The following is a 19,141-nucleotide window of genomic DNA, read 5'->3' as shown; positions in this document are numbered from 1 at the left end:
TGCTGAGGGCATCAGAGTGACCCAGAATGTGTGATAAGCCTTTGTGGTCAAATGAGACAAAATCTCTGAGGTTTTGGCCAAACTTCAAAATGCTATATGAAGTACAAATCTGGCCTTGTTTAATCCTCAAACCAACACCACCCCAACACTGAAGCATGGTGCTGACAACATCCTGTTACGTGGATGCTTTTCTTCAGTGAAGACTGAACATATTGATAAAAAAAGGATGACTGGTGCAAAATATAGGAACAGACGTAAAGATGTCATTGCAGGATTGCAAGATTAGTCATAGGGGTTGAATATGCAAGCAGAATGTTTTGACTTTTTATATAGTTTTTAAACATTTGCTGATTAAAAATGAATTTTTGCTTTTGATTTACTTTAAGAGTGTATTGGTTTGTAACATAAATGACAGCTGAGACAGTCATTATTAGAGTCATTTGTAACCCAGATTAAATAGACGATGCTGCAGGGTTGATTACTGTTGCAGGGCACTGAATTTGTGCTATTTGTTGTTGTGTTTCGATTTATGGAAGTTTGATGGTTTGTAATGATTAGGTTGGGTCCATATCCACTTAGAATGAATATTGATTATATATTTTTTTCCCACACAACATTCACATAATGATTTTTTAAAGAATGAGTCTATGTACATTTATTATAGATATTGATTATGTCCTTTATCCTTCTATCTCTTGGTAACTCTATGTAATTCTATGTATTTCTCTCCCTTGTATTTCCCTCCCCTGTATCTGTCTCTTTCTCTCCCTCTTTCTTTTCTCTCTATCTCTTTTTCTTTCTCTCCCCCTTCTTCCCTCCTCTCAGCACACAGGGCTGACTCAGACGCATTTGCGCTTTTTCACGAGGGGGCCCAGGGCTGTCTGGGGGTGCGGGACCATGTGCTATACCTGTCCTCGTCCTGTGAGGGAGATGCTCAGCTCTGGAAGTGGGTCACCAGGAACCGCCTCTTCAACATAGGCTCCTCCCTCTGCCTGGGCATCACCGTGGGCAACATGAGCGGCCCAGCGGACGGGTCTCCGTTGGGCGTGTTTCGCTGTGACTGGGAGCCGCCTCGGGTCCGGTGGACCTGGAGCTGCAGCAAGTTCCTAGAGACCCTCAACACCTACCTGCCCAACCCAAAGATGCCTGTGGCCGGCAGCAACGGCTCAGCTGTCCACTCGCTGCGCATCAGACCTCCACCCGAAAGCTTGCAGTGGAGGCTGTACAGGGATGAGCAGGACCTGTGTGCCAAGACGTACCGCGGTAAGACATGTGACACATGTTCTGCCCTTGCCTGTAACCCATAATAATAAACTCGCAATAAACCCATAACTTGACCTGAGCTCAAAAATAAGGTTAAAATGTAGATGGAATGACAGTAGAATGTAGTAATAATGGTAGAAAGTGGTAATGGTAAAAGATTGCTTGAGAGCCATAGTAGGCACATCTGGGTTTCTTTACACCAGGATCAGCATCATGCAAGCAAATTTGTATTCGAGGGCAACTCTGAATGCAGATCATTGGCTGTTTGCCCGAGAGGCAGCCAGTGAATAGGCTAGATTGTTTGAAAACATCAAACTGGAGAGAGTCACCATCTGACAGCTGGACTGTCCAACTGCCTGAGCTCAGAGCTCCCGTCTGCCGCTACCTGTCAAGGCATGGTTGTTTTAATGTTGTTTTTGCCTCATAAATTGTCATATAACGCCAAAATCTAAAATTATGCTTTAATCCTATGCTACAATATTCTATAACCTTCCATTCTTGACAGTCTTTGTTAATTCAATAGCTATTTTAATCACTGTAATCTGGTTAAATAAAGCACCTTACATATTCAGTTCCTCCTGGAAAATTGAAGAAGAAAAATGTCAGATGGTCCAAAGAAAAACAAATCAGGTTAAAGTAAGTGTGAATCCACCACTCTATCTAAAAATACTAAATTGCAAAGTACACATTCATGATATTTGCTACTGTGTTAACTGTTTATTCATTAACCGATTTATTCCTTAGTCGTCCTTCATGTGTATGATGCATGGAATTATGATGAATCATTGTGACCTCTTTAGCATCTTGGCATTGGTCCCATGCCACAACATCAGAATGTCATTATGACATCCAAGACATCAACAAAAGTAACATATAAGAAAATCTGAATGACTGTGAAAGTCCAGACAGAACCTAGAGACTGAGTTCCAGGTTTTCAAGCATGATTTGGTGATCAGTGATAGCTGTTACAGTTGTCATAGGAAGTGTGAAATTTTGATCGGGGGAAAGGGCCGGGGCGAGCCACACCGAGCCTGCCCCACCAGCCCTCCTGTTCCTCCCCCTGTTCTACCCGCTACTCTAGTTTATGCAGCAGCAACTGGAATGGAGTGTACTCAGACCTGAAGAGGACATGCCACTACCATTACTCACTCGGAGAGTTGGTGTGTGTGTGAGAGTGTGTCTGTGTCTGTCTGTGTGTGTGTGTGTGGGTGTGGCTGTCTGGCTAGGTGTGTTAAGGCCCTGTGAAGTTTTTTTGCTCAGCCCTGTGACAGTCAAAGGAAGACCGATGCACTTGAAAGTTCTTTCTCTCTTTCTGCATGCCTCTCCCTGTCTAACATATTCATTCATGATCGTATTTTATCACGTCTCTCCCTCCCTCTCCCTCTCTCTCCCTCTTTCTCTCTCTTCCCCTCTCTGAATGTATTGTATGTCTCTCTCTCTCTCTCTCTCTCTCTCTCTCTCTCTTTTGTTCTCTCCCTTTGCTCCTTCTGTCTCTGCCCTTCACTCTTTCTTTCTCCCTGTTGCTCTTCTGTCGGAATGTGGCTGTTACTATGGAAACCTCACAGCATTCTGTTTGACTGTAGAGATTAACCTCAGTCAGAACTGAGTAAAAGAGAGACAGGAACAGAGAGTGAGGGCCAAGTCTTTCCCACTGCGAGGTTCTTCATCAGGATGGCGCAGTGCACACTTACCCACACTGTAGCCCTCCCTGGGGCACACAGAACGCTCCACTTAATACTGTCACACAATTACAAATAAAATAGACATCAAATAAAACAGATTTTAAAAAACCAAAACAACATATTTTATCATGAGTTCATCACTAATTAATTCTTTAAAGGCTCTTTCTGTCTGATCCCGGCCAAATGTGGGTAATAATGATTGCAGCTTGCTGGTACATAAACAGCAGCTGAAGTGTTTTTGGCCAATTCTGAAAGTACTCATCAAGAGAGGTTGAACAAGAACAAGAAGAAGGGCTCTATCACCACTAATGCATGCAGAGAGTTGAAGTCCTTTCTCTGTGACCCTATCCCACATAGAGATCTACACCATCCAGGGGAATTCCCATGGGAGACCATGCTACCTACCCTTCTTGTATGATGGCCAGTGGTTTCACAGCTGCACCAACGTAGGGAGGGAAGACGGCCATCTTTGGTGTGCCACCACCCATGACTACGGCAAGGACGAGCGCTGGGGGTTCTGTCCCATTAAGAGTAAGACCAGCCTGCCAGAGCAACACAGCCCTCTGTTCATCCTCACATCCACAGTGTTTGTTTGAATGATTCAAATAAATCATAGATGCTGACTGGCTTCAGTTCAGTTTTTAGTCAGCTGTTCTCCCTCTCTGTGTACATAGGTGCAGACTGTGAGACTTTCTGGGACACGGACTCTCTGATGGACAACTGCTACCAGTTCAATTTCCAGGCCACATTGTCATGGAGTGAAGCTCGTACAAGCTGCCAACAGCAGGGGGCAGACCTACTGAGCATCACCAAGGTGGAGGAGCAGAGTTACATCAACGGTAAGAGAGCAAGAGAAAGAGACAGAGACAGTGATGATGATGATGATGATGATGATAATGAAATATGTAGAAACTAGGGCATATAATTTAGTGTGTAGTAACTAATAATAGGTTCAAGGGGAAAATGAGTCCCCAAGATTAAAGAGAGGAATGAACGATGAGATATAGGTAGAGGAGTGCTATGGGGATGGAAGCTACAGAAGCAGTCCTGTTGTGGTGTGTGTTATGTAGTAATTGTTGAATGAATACGTTTGCAGAAGACACAATGTTTATTTCTGTGTGTGTGTGTGTGTGTGTGTGTGTGTGTGTGATCTACAGGTTTTCTCACTGGTTATAGCGCCACCCTGTGGATGGGTCTGAATGATCTGGACCTTAACGGAGGCTGGCAGTGGGCTGATTCTGCCCCTCTGAAATACCTCAATTGGGAGACGGGTGAGATAAACCACGCTCCAAAAGCCACACGCTTTACAACACATGCTCTTTGATGTCTTCCCAGTGAAACAATGGCTTCATTCATTGGTTAATTACTTAAGCTATCTTAAATGTTTGAACTGACTCATGTATAAGACAGAACTGATTCATATAAGTGTGCATGTGTTTCCATATGCCTGTGTGCATGAGTGTTTCCTCATACTTGTGTACATGTGTTTACATGTGTGTGTGTGCATGTGTGTGTTGTAGACCAGCCAAACCACGAGGAGGATCAGAACTGTGGGGTGATCCGCACGGAGAGCTCAGGCCACTGGCAGAACCGTGACTGCTCTGTGGCCCTGCCCTACATCTGCAAGAAAAGACCCAACGCCACACTTGACCCCTTCACCACAGGTACCTCAGTGAGGCTGAGTGTGCCTCCATGTGGCTCTGTGGGGGTTTGTGTTTCTCTGTCTACAACAGAGTGTCTGTATCTGTGGATGTGCAGGTGGGTGAATGTGTGTGTGAATGTTTCTGCGGTCAATGATTCAGTATAGAATTGCCCAGCAGTTTTATGCTAAAACCATCCAAAGCCCAGGGCAGAGTTTGCAATACAGTGCTTGTCTGCGTGTTCGGATGTGTCTGTGTGTATGTTTATGTCTGTGCATGTCTGTGCATGTCTGCATGTCTGTGCATGTCAGAGTGTGTCAGTGTGTGTCTATGTGTGTGTCCGCGCATGTGTCTATGTGTGTCTTTGTATGTCTGCGCCTGTCTGTGCATGCTTTTGTGTGTCTAAGCATATCTGCTCTGGGTGTTTGTGCCAGACTCGTGGGCGGATGATGAGCAGTACCAGTGTGATGTAGGCTGGCAGAACTTCCAGGCTGGCTGCTACCGGCTGAACTCTGACAAGCTGGACTGGAACTCAGCGGAGAAGACCTGCCAGAAGATGGATGCCCACTTAGCCAGTATCCACACACTGTCCGAGCTGGAGTTTATTACTGTGCACATGAAAAAAGGTACACACACACACACACACACACAAACACAGTGATGTGTCATTTTTGGGGAGTGTTTCCATTACAGCTAAATCAACTCCCTAAACATAACCCTCACTTTTATCACAGGGACCCAAAGAAGTTTCTCAAATAAAGCTTTCATTTTTTGTCTGCAAAAAGGTCAAAATGTTAGCAATTTCCTGTCTTTTAGCCCCAGCAATAAGCTAAATAAAAAGCAAAATAAAAAATTATAAATGCAGTAATGAAGTAAATAAACATGCATGCATACATAATTTAAATAAAACACCTTGGTCTGTGGCTCTCTTTCAGAGGTAGACGAGTTGTGGCTGGGCCTTCATGACACGGCCATGCAGATGAACTTCGAGTGGACGGACCGCACCCCTGTCATCTTCACCTTCTGGCACCCATTCGAACCCAATAACTTTCTGAACACCCAGGAGGACTGCGTCACCATGTGGGGCCCTGTGAGTGCCTCCCCTCTCATCTTTGAGGCTGCTGAGAGGGACCGAACTGCTGGTGGAATAGAGAACCCCAGTCATTTCCCACTCAGGATCACTTTGTGTCTCCACTCTGTTATTCCTCTATTACCCAGAGTTCAAAGAAAGCTTAAATTTAACTGCTTTCCCTCCCAAGTTTAGATTGGGAATGCCGACCTTGGTAATGTGTCGTGTGCTTAACCTAATGTGTATCATGGGCATCATATGCTACAAAATAGCTGAACCCCAAGTTTCCTTGCTGAAAATGGAATTAGGGGTCAATGTGAGACAAACACATGGTCTTAAAATCATTCTTACAATGATCTCACTAGGTTAATGTAACAGGGTGACATTAGCTGATGTACCCTCTTTGTGTAAATGGTGTGTGCTGGGTGGTGAAGGCACTTCACCCAGCCAGATCTGTAGTGTTCAGCAGTACACTGGAGATGGTGATTTTTCTGGATGCACTTATACCTAACTGCATTTATGGAGAGAAACAGCACTGGCTCTCAACTGCTGGTTTGAGCTGATGTCTGCTTTGTCTTGTCTGTCATATAAGTAGAGTGTTTACCAAGGACTTACTAACAACGATGCATTTACCAAGGACTAACTTAGGATGATGCGTTTACCAAGGACTACCTTAGGAAGATACCTAAGAGTGGTTCATCCATTACTGCTCCAAACATCAGCAACATTACCATGATATTCAAGAAGCATTTGAAAATGTAGCCTTTATGTATGTTTATGTAAAGTTATGTAAATTTATTTACATCCTGTGGGTGAAATATGAAATATGCCCAAGCAAATGTATTACCTGAACGAGTGGTAGTAATTTGTTAATGGACATAATTTGTGTGAAAATAAATGCATTGCCCTAGAAACACACCTCCGTCTGTCCACAGCATGACACCATCAAATGAAAAACCCCTCACAAGAAGAACGAGAACAAGCACTAGCTAACTGGCTGGCGGTCAGGTTATGGAAGTCCTAATCCTTTAGATCTTTGCACACAAAAAGCATGACACCATGGGTTCAGGGTTCTCACTGCAGGGAGGTGGTCAGGGTTGCCACTGCTGGGCAGTCGGACATGGAGGGGCAAGGCAGCTGGCAACTTTACCACTGCCTGACACAATCAGCAGCTCCTCTCCCTTCCAGAGGCGCGTGCCAGGTTAGTGAGGCATTCTGCAGTGAGCGGGTTCCTTAGACCTCTCCGGGCATGCTGAAGATCTCAGCTGTGCAATGTGAGAATGCGTATGCGTATGCAGAAGCAAAGATGCATAAACAATTAATTAGAAAAGGTATTATTAACCTGAAATGACACTGTGTAACATTTTGGTTGTGTGTGTGTATGTGTGTGTGTGTGTGTGTATGTGTGTGTGTGTGTGTGTGTGTGTGTATGTGTGTGTGTGTGTGTGTGTGTGTGTGTGTGTGTGTGATTGACTGTGTAGGAAGGCCGCTGGAATGACAGCCCCTGTAATTTCTCTCTGTCCTCCATTTGTAAGAAGGCTGCGCAGAAGACAGATGGGCAAATCCAAGAGCATGGCTGCAGACCGGTATAATACCCCACCTATCCCTACATCCTTACACCACCCATTCCTACACAGCTTATCCCTACATCTTTACACCATCTATTCCTACACAACCCATCCCTGCATCCTTACACCACCCATTCCTACACAACCCATCCCTACATCCTTACACCACCCATTCCTACACAACCCATCCCTACATCCTTACACCACCCATTCCTACACAACCCATCCCTACATCCTTACACCACCCATTCCTACACAACCCATCCCTACATCCTTACACCACCCATTCCTACACAACCCATCCCTACATCCTTACACCACCCATTCCTACACAACCCATCCCTGCATCCTTACACCACCCATTCCTACACAACCCATCCCTGCATCCTTACACCACCCATTCCTACACAACCCATCCCTACAACCTTACACCACCCATTCCTACACAACCCATCCCTACATCCTTACACCACTCATTCCTTCCTACACAACCCATCCCTAGAGCCTTACATCGCCCATCCCTACAATTCCTATCCCTGCATCCTTACACCACCCATCCATGCATCTTTACATCACTCTTTCCTACATCCCTACACCAGCCATTACTACCAGCCATCACCTAAACTACCCAGCCCTACAACACCATCTCTATATTCTTACACCACTCGTCCCTACACCATCCATCTCTATAATATCATTACATCGCTTACTGCATTGTTACATCCTTACACCACCAATGTAACCATCCATACATACCCCATTCATCCTCACATTCTTACACCAAGCATACCTATTCTGTCTATCCCTAGACCATGCATCCCTTTATCCCTACACGATACATACCGCAGTCTGTCCTCACCTCTTTTTTTGTTCTTTTTTCTTTTGTTACTATGGCCCCTATATTTCTCTCTCTCTCTCTCTCTCTCTCTCTCTCTCTCTCTCTCTCTCTCTCTCTTTCTCTCCTATTCTTCATCGTGAGATCAGGTTTCCAAGCTGCTCTTTCTTTCTCTCTCTCTCTCTCTCTCTCTCTCTCTCTCTCTCTCTCTCTCTCTGTCTCACATTCTCTTTCATATAAAGGGTCTTTTGAGAACAGCTGCTGTGTCATGCTGTTAGAGCCCGAATGTAGTCAGTCTGCACAAACCTGCCAAAGACATATTGTAAATATTGCCGTCTCGCACACACGCACACTTTCTACTCCCAGTCTCACAACCCACAACCACACACTTTGTTCCAGAAAGCTGAGGAGGTCAACCAAACCACACACACACACACACATGCAGAAAGTCATGAGTACCTTCATACATCTGCTAAACCTGTTTGTCTTCTTGGCCTCATTCATCTCTTATATTACATTTCTCTTCTTTTATTCTTTCTCTTCTATTCTTTACAGCCCTGTGCCCTATTTCTCTTTCCTCTGTCCTTTATTTTTAAATTAAGGTCATTTCCAAATATAGTATTTTCCTAATGTAAAACATTTTAACACATGCTTTTTTGTTAGGTAAATACATTTTTGTATGTCTGTTGAGTGTGATTCTTATGGTTATGTTTTGGTCCTCATGATCTCCTTGGTCACCCTGCTGTTTGGTGATCAGCTGTAGTAGTTCAAAGTTCAAATGTGGGGCCACCACATTTTTCCATCTGATTTGCAACCAACATGCAGCCAAAATAAATAATTACTTTTATATGAAATTCCTGTTTGTGTTCTTCCAAATGAGTTCTGTGCAAGTTTGTCTGGTTCAGTGTTTGGGTTTTAGGAGTTATTGAGAGTTCAGGTGCTCAGAGAGAGAACACATCTGCCCCCCCCACCCCCCCACACACACCCAACTCAAGGTTTTTGTGTTATTTACCCTCCTATCAAGAGGTCAAGTTGTCTTTAAAATGCATTCAAGATCTTTATTTCTCTCTCTATCTCTCTCAGGATGTCATTACACATACATACAAATAATTTTCTCTTTGTTTCTTTCTCTCCCTCTCTCCATTTCTCCATTTTGTTCTTCTCCCGAGGGCTGGAAATGGCACAGTGCAGCCTGTTTCTGGGTTGGTGAGGAGTCGTTAACATTTAATGATGCCAGAAGAGTGTGTGCTGGTTATAATTCCACTTTAGCCACTATCAACAACAGGTAACACTCACTACTAGAGTGTAAAGATATCTATCTAAGCGTGCTGAATATCCCCTGTGTGTGGTGTGTGTGTGTGTGTGTGTGTGTGTGTGTGTGTGTGTGTGTGTGTGTGTGTGTGTGTGTGTGTGTGTGTGTGTGCGTGCATATGCACATACATGCATACATACATACATACATATATACATACATACACATACATGCGTGTGTGTGTGTGTGTGTGTGTGTGTGTGTGTGTGTGTGTGTGTGTGTGTGTGTGTGTGTGTGTGTATGTGCAGATTTGAGCAGGCATTTGTGAATAGCTTGGTGTTTGGCCGATCAGGGGATCAGTTTTGGTTGGGACTGCATGATGAGAACAGTACTGGTCTTCTGCATTGGCTCCCTGGAGAGTCACTGACATACAGTAACTGGAACCGAGACCAGCCAGGTATACACACACACACATTTATGCATGCATAAAGGCACACACATCACATCCATCAAATCAACTGCATCTGTTACATGTGTGGTCTTTTCTTTAGGCCCTTGTTCTCACATCCTTTCACTTGCATTTTTCACATCCTTTCACTTACATATCCAAACACAAGACCCACGCCAGCCTCACAGCTCAATGTAATGATTAGAAATATTAGGTCTTTTGCTTGGTTCATTGTGTTTCTTAATACATTTTTATCTGTTTGCAATCAACCATTATTCTTCTCACTTAATGTTTGTGTAGTGAAGAGTCCCTGCCCTCTCTGTCATGTTCATGTGTGTGGTTAGTAGGGCGCCACTAAGCTGTGCACTGGAGTGGGTAATGCTCTAGATATCCCCAAGGGTACAGGGACAAGAGTACAGGGACAAGGGCGCAAGGACAAGGGCACAGGAACAAGGGTGCAAGGACAAGGGCACAGGAACAAGGGCGCAAGGGCAAGCATGCACGGACAAGCGCGCAGGGACAAGGGTAGAGGGACAAGGGTAGAGGGACAAGGGTAGAGGGACAAGGGCTTGTTGCAGCTAGCACATCTTTATGTAATAAATGATAGTTTGAGGAGAGAATCTGAGGATTTGAACTGGCCATTCAGCTTTTGCACCACACGAACAAACACCCCCTCATCTATTCTAAACCAATATTCAAGGAGAAACTTGGAGTAGAAGGCGGCGAGGTGCAAAAACTTTAGCATGAAGAACCGAAGCACACTTAGGAATCTGAATACATATAGGGAGGTACCTAGAACATAGGGCTTTCCAGCGTGCTATTTCTTCCAAACTTCAGTTATTGCATGACTCCATTTAAATAGAGTGCAGCCCACTCATCAGACTCGCCCACGATCTGCTTCACACCCCTCCCTAGCCCCTGTAAGAGGAGGGTGTGTAGCCATGGTGACAGGGCACGCGACAGGCCTATGGGAAGTGAAGCAGTGCGCAAGTGCACGCTCCAAGTACATCTGCAAGCAGGACAAGGGATCGTCCTCCTCCCGTATACCCCCCAGCCCCATGCCCACTCCCTCCCTCACCAGGACGTGCCCCTCTGACTGGAAGACCTCCAGTATCCTGCAACACTGCTACAGGGTGAGTTACAGACATGTGTTTTGTGTGTGTGTGTGTGTGAGAGAGAGAGAGAGAGAGAGAGAGAGAGAGAGAGAAAGTGGGTATTTGAGAATTTGATTGAGTGTACTTCCAGTCATAGGATGTTTGTGCAGTTGTTATTGTACAGCGTGTGTACAATATGTGTGTGTCTGGGGCATGGGGGTTCTGGTGGGCACTGTGTGCAGGTCTTCCATGTGGGGGCACTGGAGAAGAAGCTGACGTGGGTCCAGGCACACCTGTTCTGTGAGAAGCATGGCGCTGAGCTGGTCAGCTTCACTAGCCCAGAAGAGGAGAGCTTTGTCTTTCAGGTCCTCCACGAGACCTTTGGGTGAGTATGTCTGGGGAGTGTGTGTGTGTGAGACTGAGTGTGCGTGAGTGTGTGTGCGTGTTTATATGCATGTGTGTGTGTGATGTGTGTGTGTATGTGTTTCATACAGTTTCAGGACCAAAAAAGCAGAGAAAAATTGAGGTAAATTGAGGTAATAAAACAATAAAACAGATCTAACGAGCATAGTGCTTTTACAAAATCTACATATTTAATTCATTCATAATTGAACTATTTCCTTTTAGCTACTGAAATATAATTTTATATACAGTTGCATTTATATAATACATGTGATATATGTATGTGTCCGTGACTCATAGAATTCTCAGGTGTGTGTCTCTCTGATTGGCTGCATGCGCAGGGCGGAGGAAGACCACGAACAGCACTGGCTCTGGATTGGTTTATCTCGCCGGAGCAGTGACAGCTGGACATGGAGCGATGGATCAGCTGTAAGGGAGCCTGCACACATACCTCTGTGTTCCTGCATTTCACCTTCAACCACAGCCTTTTCCACCAGTTACTTCATAGAAGTAATGCCAAAAAGAAAAATGTCAGTATAGTTTATTATGGAAAAATCTTTCTCCCTCTCTCACCCTTTCTATGTTTTTTTGCTTTTCATTTTCCCTCTGTCTTTTTCTCTCCGGCTCTCTCCCTTTGTCTATCTCTGTCTGCATCTCTTTGTTTCTTTCTGTCTCTCTCTCTCTCTCTCTCTCTCTCTGTCTGTCTCTGTCCCTCTCTCAGGTGTCATATGAGAACTTTGGGAGGCGTGCGTATAGCTCAGCCCGTTGCGGAGCAGCTAACCCTTCTGATATGAACTGGATAAAGGCAGAGTGTGATTCTGAGCTGGACTGGATCTGCAAAATACCAAAAGGTAGTCACACACATACACACACACGTATATATTTAACTCTCATACACACCCTTCATGTGCTTAATTTGTCTAAACCTTTCTGTCTTGTGTGTTTCAGGGAAAGTGGAGTTAGTGCCTGAGAATACCGAAGGTTTGTAGCTTTCTACCTGTCATGAGCGTGTGTGTCCATGTGGATATGTGTGTGCATGCACCCTACTCTCCATCATAATTTACTGATTGCCCACATTAATTGATATTGGTTTTATGTGAGAAAATATTCTGTGCCCAAAAGAAAGCCAATACTGAAAAAAAAACATTGAATAAATATTATAGTGACCCACCTAAACACAGGAGTGTCTGAATAACAATAAGGTGAATGTTCAAATGAAATGACCAAGTCTAGATCTCATTCCAGCAGAGTCTCTATTGCACTATTTGAATATTACAGGCCACAAGTGTCTTCCAACCAGCCTGATCAACTTGGAGCAAATCTGACAGGAAAAATGGGTTAGAAATCACAGCAGATGATTGTGTCAAAGCATTGTTCTACTAAGTACTAGTCTGAAGGAGTTGAACGCAGAATGTTTATTTATGTATTTATTTATCGACTGACAAATTGTCACTTGAAAATTTACCTTAGGATCATATGGGTTAGCAATACAAATACTGTCTGGAACACTTGATATCATTTGTAATCCTCTTTTAGGGGGATGAATACATTTGCAAGACGCTGTAATTGAGGGAGTTCGTTTGGTGCTTAATTTGAAAAGCAATATTTCTGGGAGGGTTTTTTTGTCCTATTCCAGTGCTCCCTGTAGAACAAACTTGTTTATTAATTTGCTGGGTGACACTGACTTCCAGTCTGAATGCTCAGTAGCAGATAAAAGCAGTGAAAACTGCTGCCTTGGAGACGGGGGCAGGGCTAATCTTATTACTTGGAACAGCCTTGTCCATCTTTGCAACACCTGCAAATCCCTTTTTGAAGGTGCCCCGTGTTTGGCTTCTTGTTTAGATGAAATTTTTTGCCGCTGTAATCCCTTCAATCCTTTGTTAATGTTACAGGTGAAGTACCCACGAGCCCTTGGTGAAGGATAGCAGTCTGGTGCCTGCATCTTACTGAAAGTTAAACTCTATGGACAATGAGTGAAGTATAACTTCAAGTCATATGTTTATGTGTGCATGTGCAGACACTGGTCTGGAGTGGGTCGATTTCGAGGAGGCCCAGTATAGGCTGTTTGAGCATCGCTCCACATGGGAGCAGGCCCGGAGGATCTGCTCCTGGTTCGATGCCTCCCTCGCCTCCATTCACTCTGCCAGGGAGAAACAGTTCCTGGCAAGCACTGTGCGCAAGGTATACACACACACACATACACACACACACATGATTTAATAATATCCACACCCACCCATATAACACTCACAGACACAAGTATCATACAGTGGGCTTTTCTTCATGGATGTTTTTAGATTTGGCAGAAAATGAAGATCAACTTCTGTGTTTTTGTGAAGAGTGTTTCTGGGTAACTGTCTGCATTTGCATGTGCTTGTGCATGTCTCCAGATGTCAAGGATAGAGAGTGATCTGTGGTGGATTGGACTCCACACGTATGAGAATGATGGGCGATTCAGGTGGTCTGATCACTCTGTGCTCAACTATGTGTCCTGGGGGCCTGGACAACCTCAGGCCATCACTAGAGACCGCAAGTGTGTCCACATATCTAGGTCTAAAGGTTCGAAAATGCATGTTCTTTCTCTTGCAATCTCACTTTAGCTCTCGATCCTGATGAAAACAAACACATATAATGGTTTAAACTTACTCTCAGTCTGTCTGCCTTTCAGGGGAATGGTCAGATCAGAAGTGTCATGTAGATCTGCCCTACATATGTAAGAGAGTAAACATTACAGGCACACCCCCTCCCACCCCAGCTCCGCCCCTCATCCCAGCAGGCTGCCCTGATGGATGGACTCCATTCTTACATAAAGTAAAACTCAATCAAACCAAAAACACAACCCCCTTAAAAGTACTTTAAGAACTGTTACTTGTGTTCATGTCTGATATTGAAAATTCTTCACAAACACTGTTAATATATTGATTCTGTAAATGTCTTGATGTGTGCATGCAGTCTATAAGCCTACTCCTCTCTGCTAGTGTTACAAGGTGTTTGGGCAGGAGCGAGTGAGGCGTGACACCTGGTCTGCTGCCCGCAGTATGTGTCGGAATCAAGAGGCCACATTGGCCACTGTGCCCAGTCACATCGAACAAGGTGCACACAAACACACACACACACACACACACACATTAACCCACACACAAACTAACAAGAATAAATGTAAGTTAAAACTGTCAGTAAAGGGAGGCTAGATTCAATCACCCAGGTCCGGTGTCCAAGATCCAGTGGTCAGGAAAAGTGGATCAGCAGCGTTCGTCTGCACCAACTACCTCATTCTCTCAGCACAGAATCTCAGGCTTTCCAACCAAACCCACGCTGTTTGTTGTAGGTTCTGACATACTTGGTTGAAGGATTTAAAAGCCTGGCTTCTCTCTTGTGGCCCAAGATATGCTTAAGATTCAGACTATACAGTTGGGGTTAGCTGAGAGGAATGCTTGAATCTCACACAATCAGGTAGAGCTGCCTTTTTAAAGTCTGGACAGACAGTTTTAATAAAACAAAAATGTGCTAGAAGCCATATGGAATCCCAGAACCACAGGTTTTCTCCAGCTAGTAAGCTAGCAAGCTAGTAAGTTTGACTACATGCTACACATGGATATTTGTTGTTGTTTAGCACATTATGTTTTGTGTTCACACAGCTTTTTCATCTTCCTTTCTTTTTACTCCCTCTTCCTGTCTTCCATAGCCTTCCTGGTGACTCTACTACCAAACTCCAGTTTCCATCTATGGGTGGGTCTTACCTCTGACTCCCAAGGACAGTTCAAGTGGGCAGAACCTGGGTTACTTAGCTACACAAACTGGGCCCCTCGGGAACCAGTGGACAATAATGGACACAACAAAAATCCGGTAGGAGAAATGGGTTTATAAACCCATCGATAAAAATGTCTATCTAGTTCCTCATTCTGTTAAAATCTCATGCCCCTGTGTCCTCTCAAACACCTCCATCCCTGTCTACCAATTTATGTGTGTGTGTGTGTGTGTGTGTGTTTGTGTATGTCTGTGTGTGTCTGTGTGTATGTGTTTCCAGAATAACTGTGTAGTGCTTCTGCACACTAGTCCTCACAGGAGCACAGGGATGTGGGCTTCACGTGCCTGTGAGGGGGAGAAACATGGCTGCATCTGTATGAAGAACAAAGGTAGTGTGAAGAAGACTCTCATCACAGATTCATCACCTGCACCTCGAACAGACACTACACCCGCACACACACACTAAGGGCGACAGAGACACTGGCAACACTGGAAACTGGTAAAACACTAGCGCTCACTAAAGAGAAAAACACACTACCCTTCTGACGCCAGCAGGGAGAGAGAGAAAAGGAGAGTCTAGGCATGAGTACACGTGTGCATTTCCATTTCTGAGCGAGAGGAAGAAGCCATCCTCATTCCAGGAAAGGAGGGGTTCTCCTCCGCTCACTGGAAGATCACCAGCAAAGAAAACCAACAGGAACAAAAGAGACTGACACTGTACTCAAGTTCTGAGCACAAAACCAGAATGCTTGGACCTTCGCCCTTTGCCCCTGCCTTTAACTACTCTCACTACCACACATTCACCCCATTACAGGTCATAACAATGTGTAAGAACACAGCAAGTGTTACTCTGTGTGCAGTGATACCCTGTTTGCTATCATGTAAGCACAGAATACCAGAGTGTTGTTCATTTATGTGGTCATTTACTAGATAACACTCAAAATGCATGCTGTAATGGTGTTACCTTTGCTTTGTAAATATACATGGAATTTGAAATGTTTTCACTTTCTCATGGTAGGTATAATAGTATAATATTAATGATGCATAGTAAAATAGTAATTGTTCTGCTTTCAAAACTGTGTGTGTGTTTGTTCAGACCTTGGTCTACTACCTGACATGGATCCACTCCCGCCTGCCTTGGAGGGGCCATTAGAGTTCCAAGGCGTTCAGTACCGTGTCATTCAGAAGCGCCTGAACTGGGAGGCAGCTCTGCAGGTGTGTGAGTCTGTGAATGGGAGTCTGGCTGTGGTCCGTCAGCCGCAGCAGCACGCTTACCTCACACTCCTGATCAACTCACTCCGCAAGCCTGCCTGGATCGCGCTGCACAATGATGGGGTGAGTGCATGTTTCAGTTTGTGTGTGTGTGTGTGTGTGTGTGTGTGTGTGTGTGTGTGTGTGTGTGTGTGTGTGTGTGTGTGTGTGTGTGTGTGTGTGTGTGTGTGTGTGTGTGTGTGTGTGTGTGAACATATGACTATAAGTGGGTGCTGGCCATGAGCTGAGCCAGTGATTTGCAATTTATAAATACCATGCAAAGTGTTTAACTAGATTGGCAAATGTGTAAATAACACCTATGTGCTGCTAGGGTCGCAGCTACAGATGGTTGGGTGAAGAGACAGTTACCTTCAGTGACTGGCGGGATGGAGAGCCCAATCAGATGGTTGGATGTGGTTGCATGACTACCAGTGGCCAATGGACAGTGTGCTCCTGTGACAGTAAATTAGATGCAGCCATTTGTGAAATAAACACAGGTAGGATGTGAGTTCGCATGTTGTAGTTATACAAACATCTAAGTACATTTTAACCTTATACTCTTATATTTGTGTATTTTGATTTATTATGTTTGTGGGCCTGTCTCCATCTGTCAGATCGAGCAGTGGATCATAGGTGGGTGTATCCAGGACATTGCCTTCAGACACTGGGGGACTGGTCCTGGATTCCCTTCAGAAACAACTGCTATGCGTTCAACCTGGACCAGCTGAGGCTGCAACATGAGGCTATGCATGCCTGCAAGAAAGGTAATGCCCACAAATGGGTCACCATCCACAAACGGGACACAGCTCACAAACGAGACACTGCTCACTAATGGGACATATGGGGGAGATTCTTTTGGTGTAATCTTCATCTTAATCTCACTGTTACTCTTCTCTCTGTGTGTCTCAGTGGGGGCGGAGCTGCTGTCCATTCTGGATGAGAGCGAGAATGGTTTTGTATGGGAGCACATTCAGGGCTATTATGAGCAAGCACATGGTGCCTGGCTTGGCATGACCTTTAACCCCAAAGGTAAGCTTAACTTCTTTAGTCCGCTGTGGGGCCTCTTGCATGGACTCTCACTGTTACTGAGGAAAGATTACATTTTCCTATTCATTTATTAGCCATCAATCCACTATTATAAGCATACAGAATGTTACTAACCCAACTAATGACTTTGTGTGTGACTCTGTCTTACTCTGCCTTGTCCTATGTGTATGTGTACATGCGTGTGTGTGTGTGTGCGTGTGCCTGTGTGCGTGTCCCTGTGCGTGCATGTGCACATGTGTGTATGCATGTACACTCGTGTGTATGTGTGTGCTTGCCCAGGAGGCAGTCTGCAGTGGCAGGACAGTTCAGCGGTGGACTACACCAACTGGGAGCAGCAGGATGCTAATCTGACCATACGCTCAGCTAACAGCTGCTTCTGGGTGCAAAGCAACACAGGGCTCTGGAAGCCTGGTTCCTGCAAGAACCGCACACATGGAGTCATCTGCAAAAGGCCCCGAGGTGGGGCATACTTCTTCACACACACACACACACACACACACACACACACACAGACACACACACACACATACACACACATACAAGCACGACACACAAAATCATAAACACACACTCACACAATTACGTAAATATGCTCACATACACATGCACACACTCACACAATTTGTTTCCATTATGACTCCTAGCCACTTCATCTTTTCTACACATTTTGATCTTGATTTTCTTCCCTTTGGTCCCCTAGGACTGGATTCTTCAGCTGTACCAGGTAAGTGCTGTCCCACCAACTTTCAAGAATATATTGCTAATCCTGTAATAATCAATCAAAAATCAAAAAACTCACTGCATGTCTTGAAGCGCATGCCTGATTGTAGAGGTTGTGCTTTGAACGCTGTTCTGAGGTTGGGGCTCTCACTGTCTGCTCGGCTGTCTCTGTCCGAGTGCAGCTGACATGGATCACCTTCCCACTCTGGTCCTCATCCTTCTCGCCGTGCTGCTCCTGGTCGCCCTCACCGTGGGCGGAGTCTATCTGTATAGGAGGAGGAGCTCAGGCTCCGCCGGGTCCTATGAGGGCGCTCGGTACAGCCGCACTAACTCCACCCCATCTGAAGAGACAGAGAAGAACATCCTGGTGTCAGATATGGAGCTAAACGAGCAAGGCGAATAATGGAGGATGAGGGAGAATGACATGGAGAAGCGGCCTGCACACACATGGACTAAGTGAACTTTTGTTTGTTTGTTTGTTTGTTTGTTTGTTTGTTTTATGGAGACATTTAGGAAGCTGTGTGGAGCGCAGCAGATGTCAGTCAACAATGAACAGAAGGGAAAGTGCACCCCAGTTCCTACTGTTGTGTCACAGCAACACACAAACATCATCCACCATTCAGCTTCCACTGATTCAAAAAAATCAGCTCAGATTGGCTGATATGCACATACCACAATATTTTTTTATTCTCCAGTGTAACTCTAGGGGATATGCTGTTTATAATCATGTTTTCAGTCCATTGCTACCATGCCTTAGGTACTCCAGATTTTCTCCATTACTGAAAAGAAACAAGCCAAAAGTACCTTTATCTTGGAGATTCCTGTCCAGTGCACACACACGCACTTGCATGCATATACAGTGTGCAGTCTGAACCAAAGTGTTATACCGAAACAGTATTTTTTGCTGACTATGAGGTTTTTTTCACATATTTGGTAGTAGGCCTGGAATGAGTTCTTTCCTTTTTAGGTCAGGTCCATGTATTGTCTGCCTATGGAGGGTTTTTCCTCTTGCCCCTTCTCTCTCTCTCTCTCTCTCTCTCTCTATCTCTCTGTCTCTCTCTCTTACTCTTTCTCTCTCTCTCTCTCTCTCTCTCTCCGTCTCTTGCCCCTGAACTGCAAGGCT

At 44.8% G+C, this 19,141-nt stretch overlaps 1 protein-coding gene across 1 annotated transcript in view; it reads left to right on the top strand.

Annotated features, from left to right (window-relative positions):
* The window catches only part of mrc2 (mannose receptor, C type 2), a 34,947-nt gene extending 16,468 nt beyond the window's left edge, over positions 1-18,479 (top strand). Inside the window, exons 2-29 of the mRNA XM_027003360.2 lie at positions 826-1,263; positions 3,303-3,476; positions 3,620-3,784; positions 4,103-4,216; positions 4,466-4,609; positions 5,020-5,211; positions 5,521-5,675; positions 7,136-7,240; positions 9,227-9,342; positions 9,618-9,766; positions 10,673-10,890; positions 11,094-11,236; positions 11,595-11,682; positions 11,975-12,104; positions 12,202-12,234; positions 13,271-13,434; positions 13,644-13,812; positions 13,922-14,064; positions 14,232-14,346; positions 14,939-15,099; positions 15,281-15,389; positions 16,097-16,335; positions 16,583-16,748; positions 16,866-17,015; positions 17,161-17,280; positions 17,578-17,757; positions 17,999-18,022; positions 18,201-18,479. Of these exons, the coding sequence (XP_026859161.2) occupies positions 826-1,263; positions 3,303-3,476; positions 3,620-3,784; positions 4,103-4,216; positions 4,466-4,609; positions 5,020-5,211; positions 5,521-5,675; positions 7,136-7,240; positions 9,227-9,342; positions 9,618-9,766; positions 10,673-10,890; positions 11,094-11,236; positions 11,595-11,682; positions 11,975-12,104; positions 12,202-12,234; positions 13,271-13,434; positions 13,644-13,812; positions 13,922-14,064; positions 14,232-14,346; positions 14,939-15,099; positions 15,281-15,389; positions 16,097-16,335; positions 16,583-16,748; positions 16,866-17,015; positions 17,161-17,280; positions 17,578-17,757; positions 17,999-18,022; positions 18,201-18,421 (4,325 nt within the window). The 3' untranslated portion in view covers positions 18,422-18,479. The remainder of the gene's footprint in view (positions 1-825; positions 1,264-3,302; positions 3,477-3,619; positions 3,785-4,102; positions 4,217-4,465; positions 4,610-5,019; positions 5,212-5,520; positions 5,676-7,135; positions 7,241-9,226; positions 9,343-9,617; positions 9,767-10,672; positions 10,891-11,093; positions 11,237-11,594; positions 11,683-11,974; positions 12,105-12,201; positions 12,235-13,270; positions 13,435-13,643; positions 13,813-13,921; positions 14,065-14,231; positions 14,347-14,938; positions 15,100-15,280; positions 15,390-16,096; positions 16,336-16,582; positions 16,749-16,865; positions 17,016-17,160; positions 17,281-17,577; positions 17,758-17,998; positions 18,023-18,200) is intronic.
* Positions 18,480-19,141: the final 662 nt, after the last annotated feature.

The sequence above is a fragment of the Electrophorus electricus genome, chromosome 1 (assembly GCF_013358815.1).
Source record: "Electrophorus electricus isolate fEleEle1 chromosome 1, fEleEle1.pri, whole genome shotgun sequence".
In the NCBI taxonomy this organism is placed as follows: Eukaryota; Metazoa; Chordata; class Actinopteri; order Gymnotiformes; family Gymnotidae; genus Electrophorus; species Electrophorus electricus.
The sequence above is the reverse complement of the archived record's forward strand: the minus strand, read 5'-3'. Positions and strand labels throughout refer to the sequence as shown.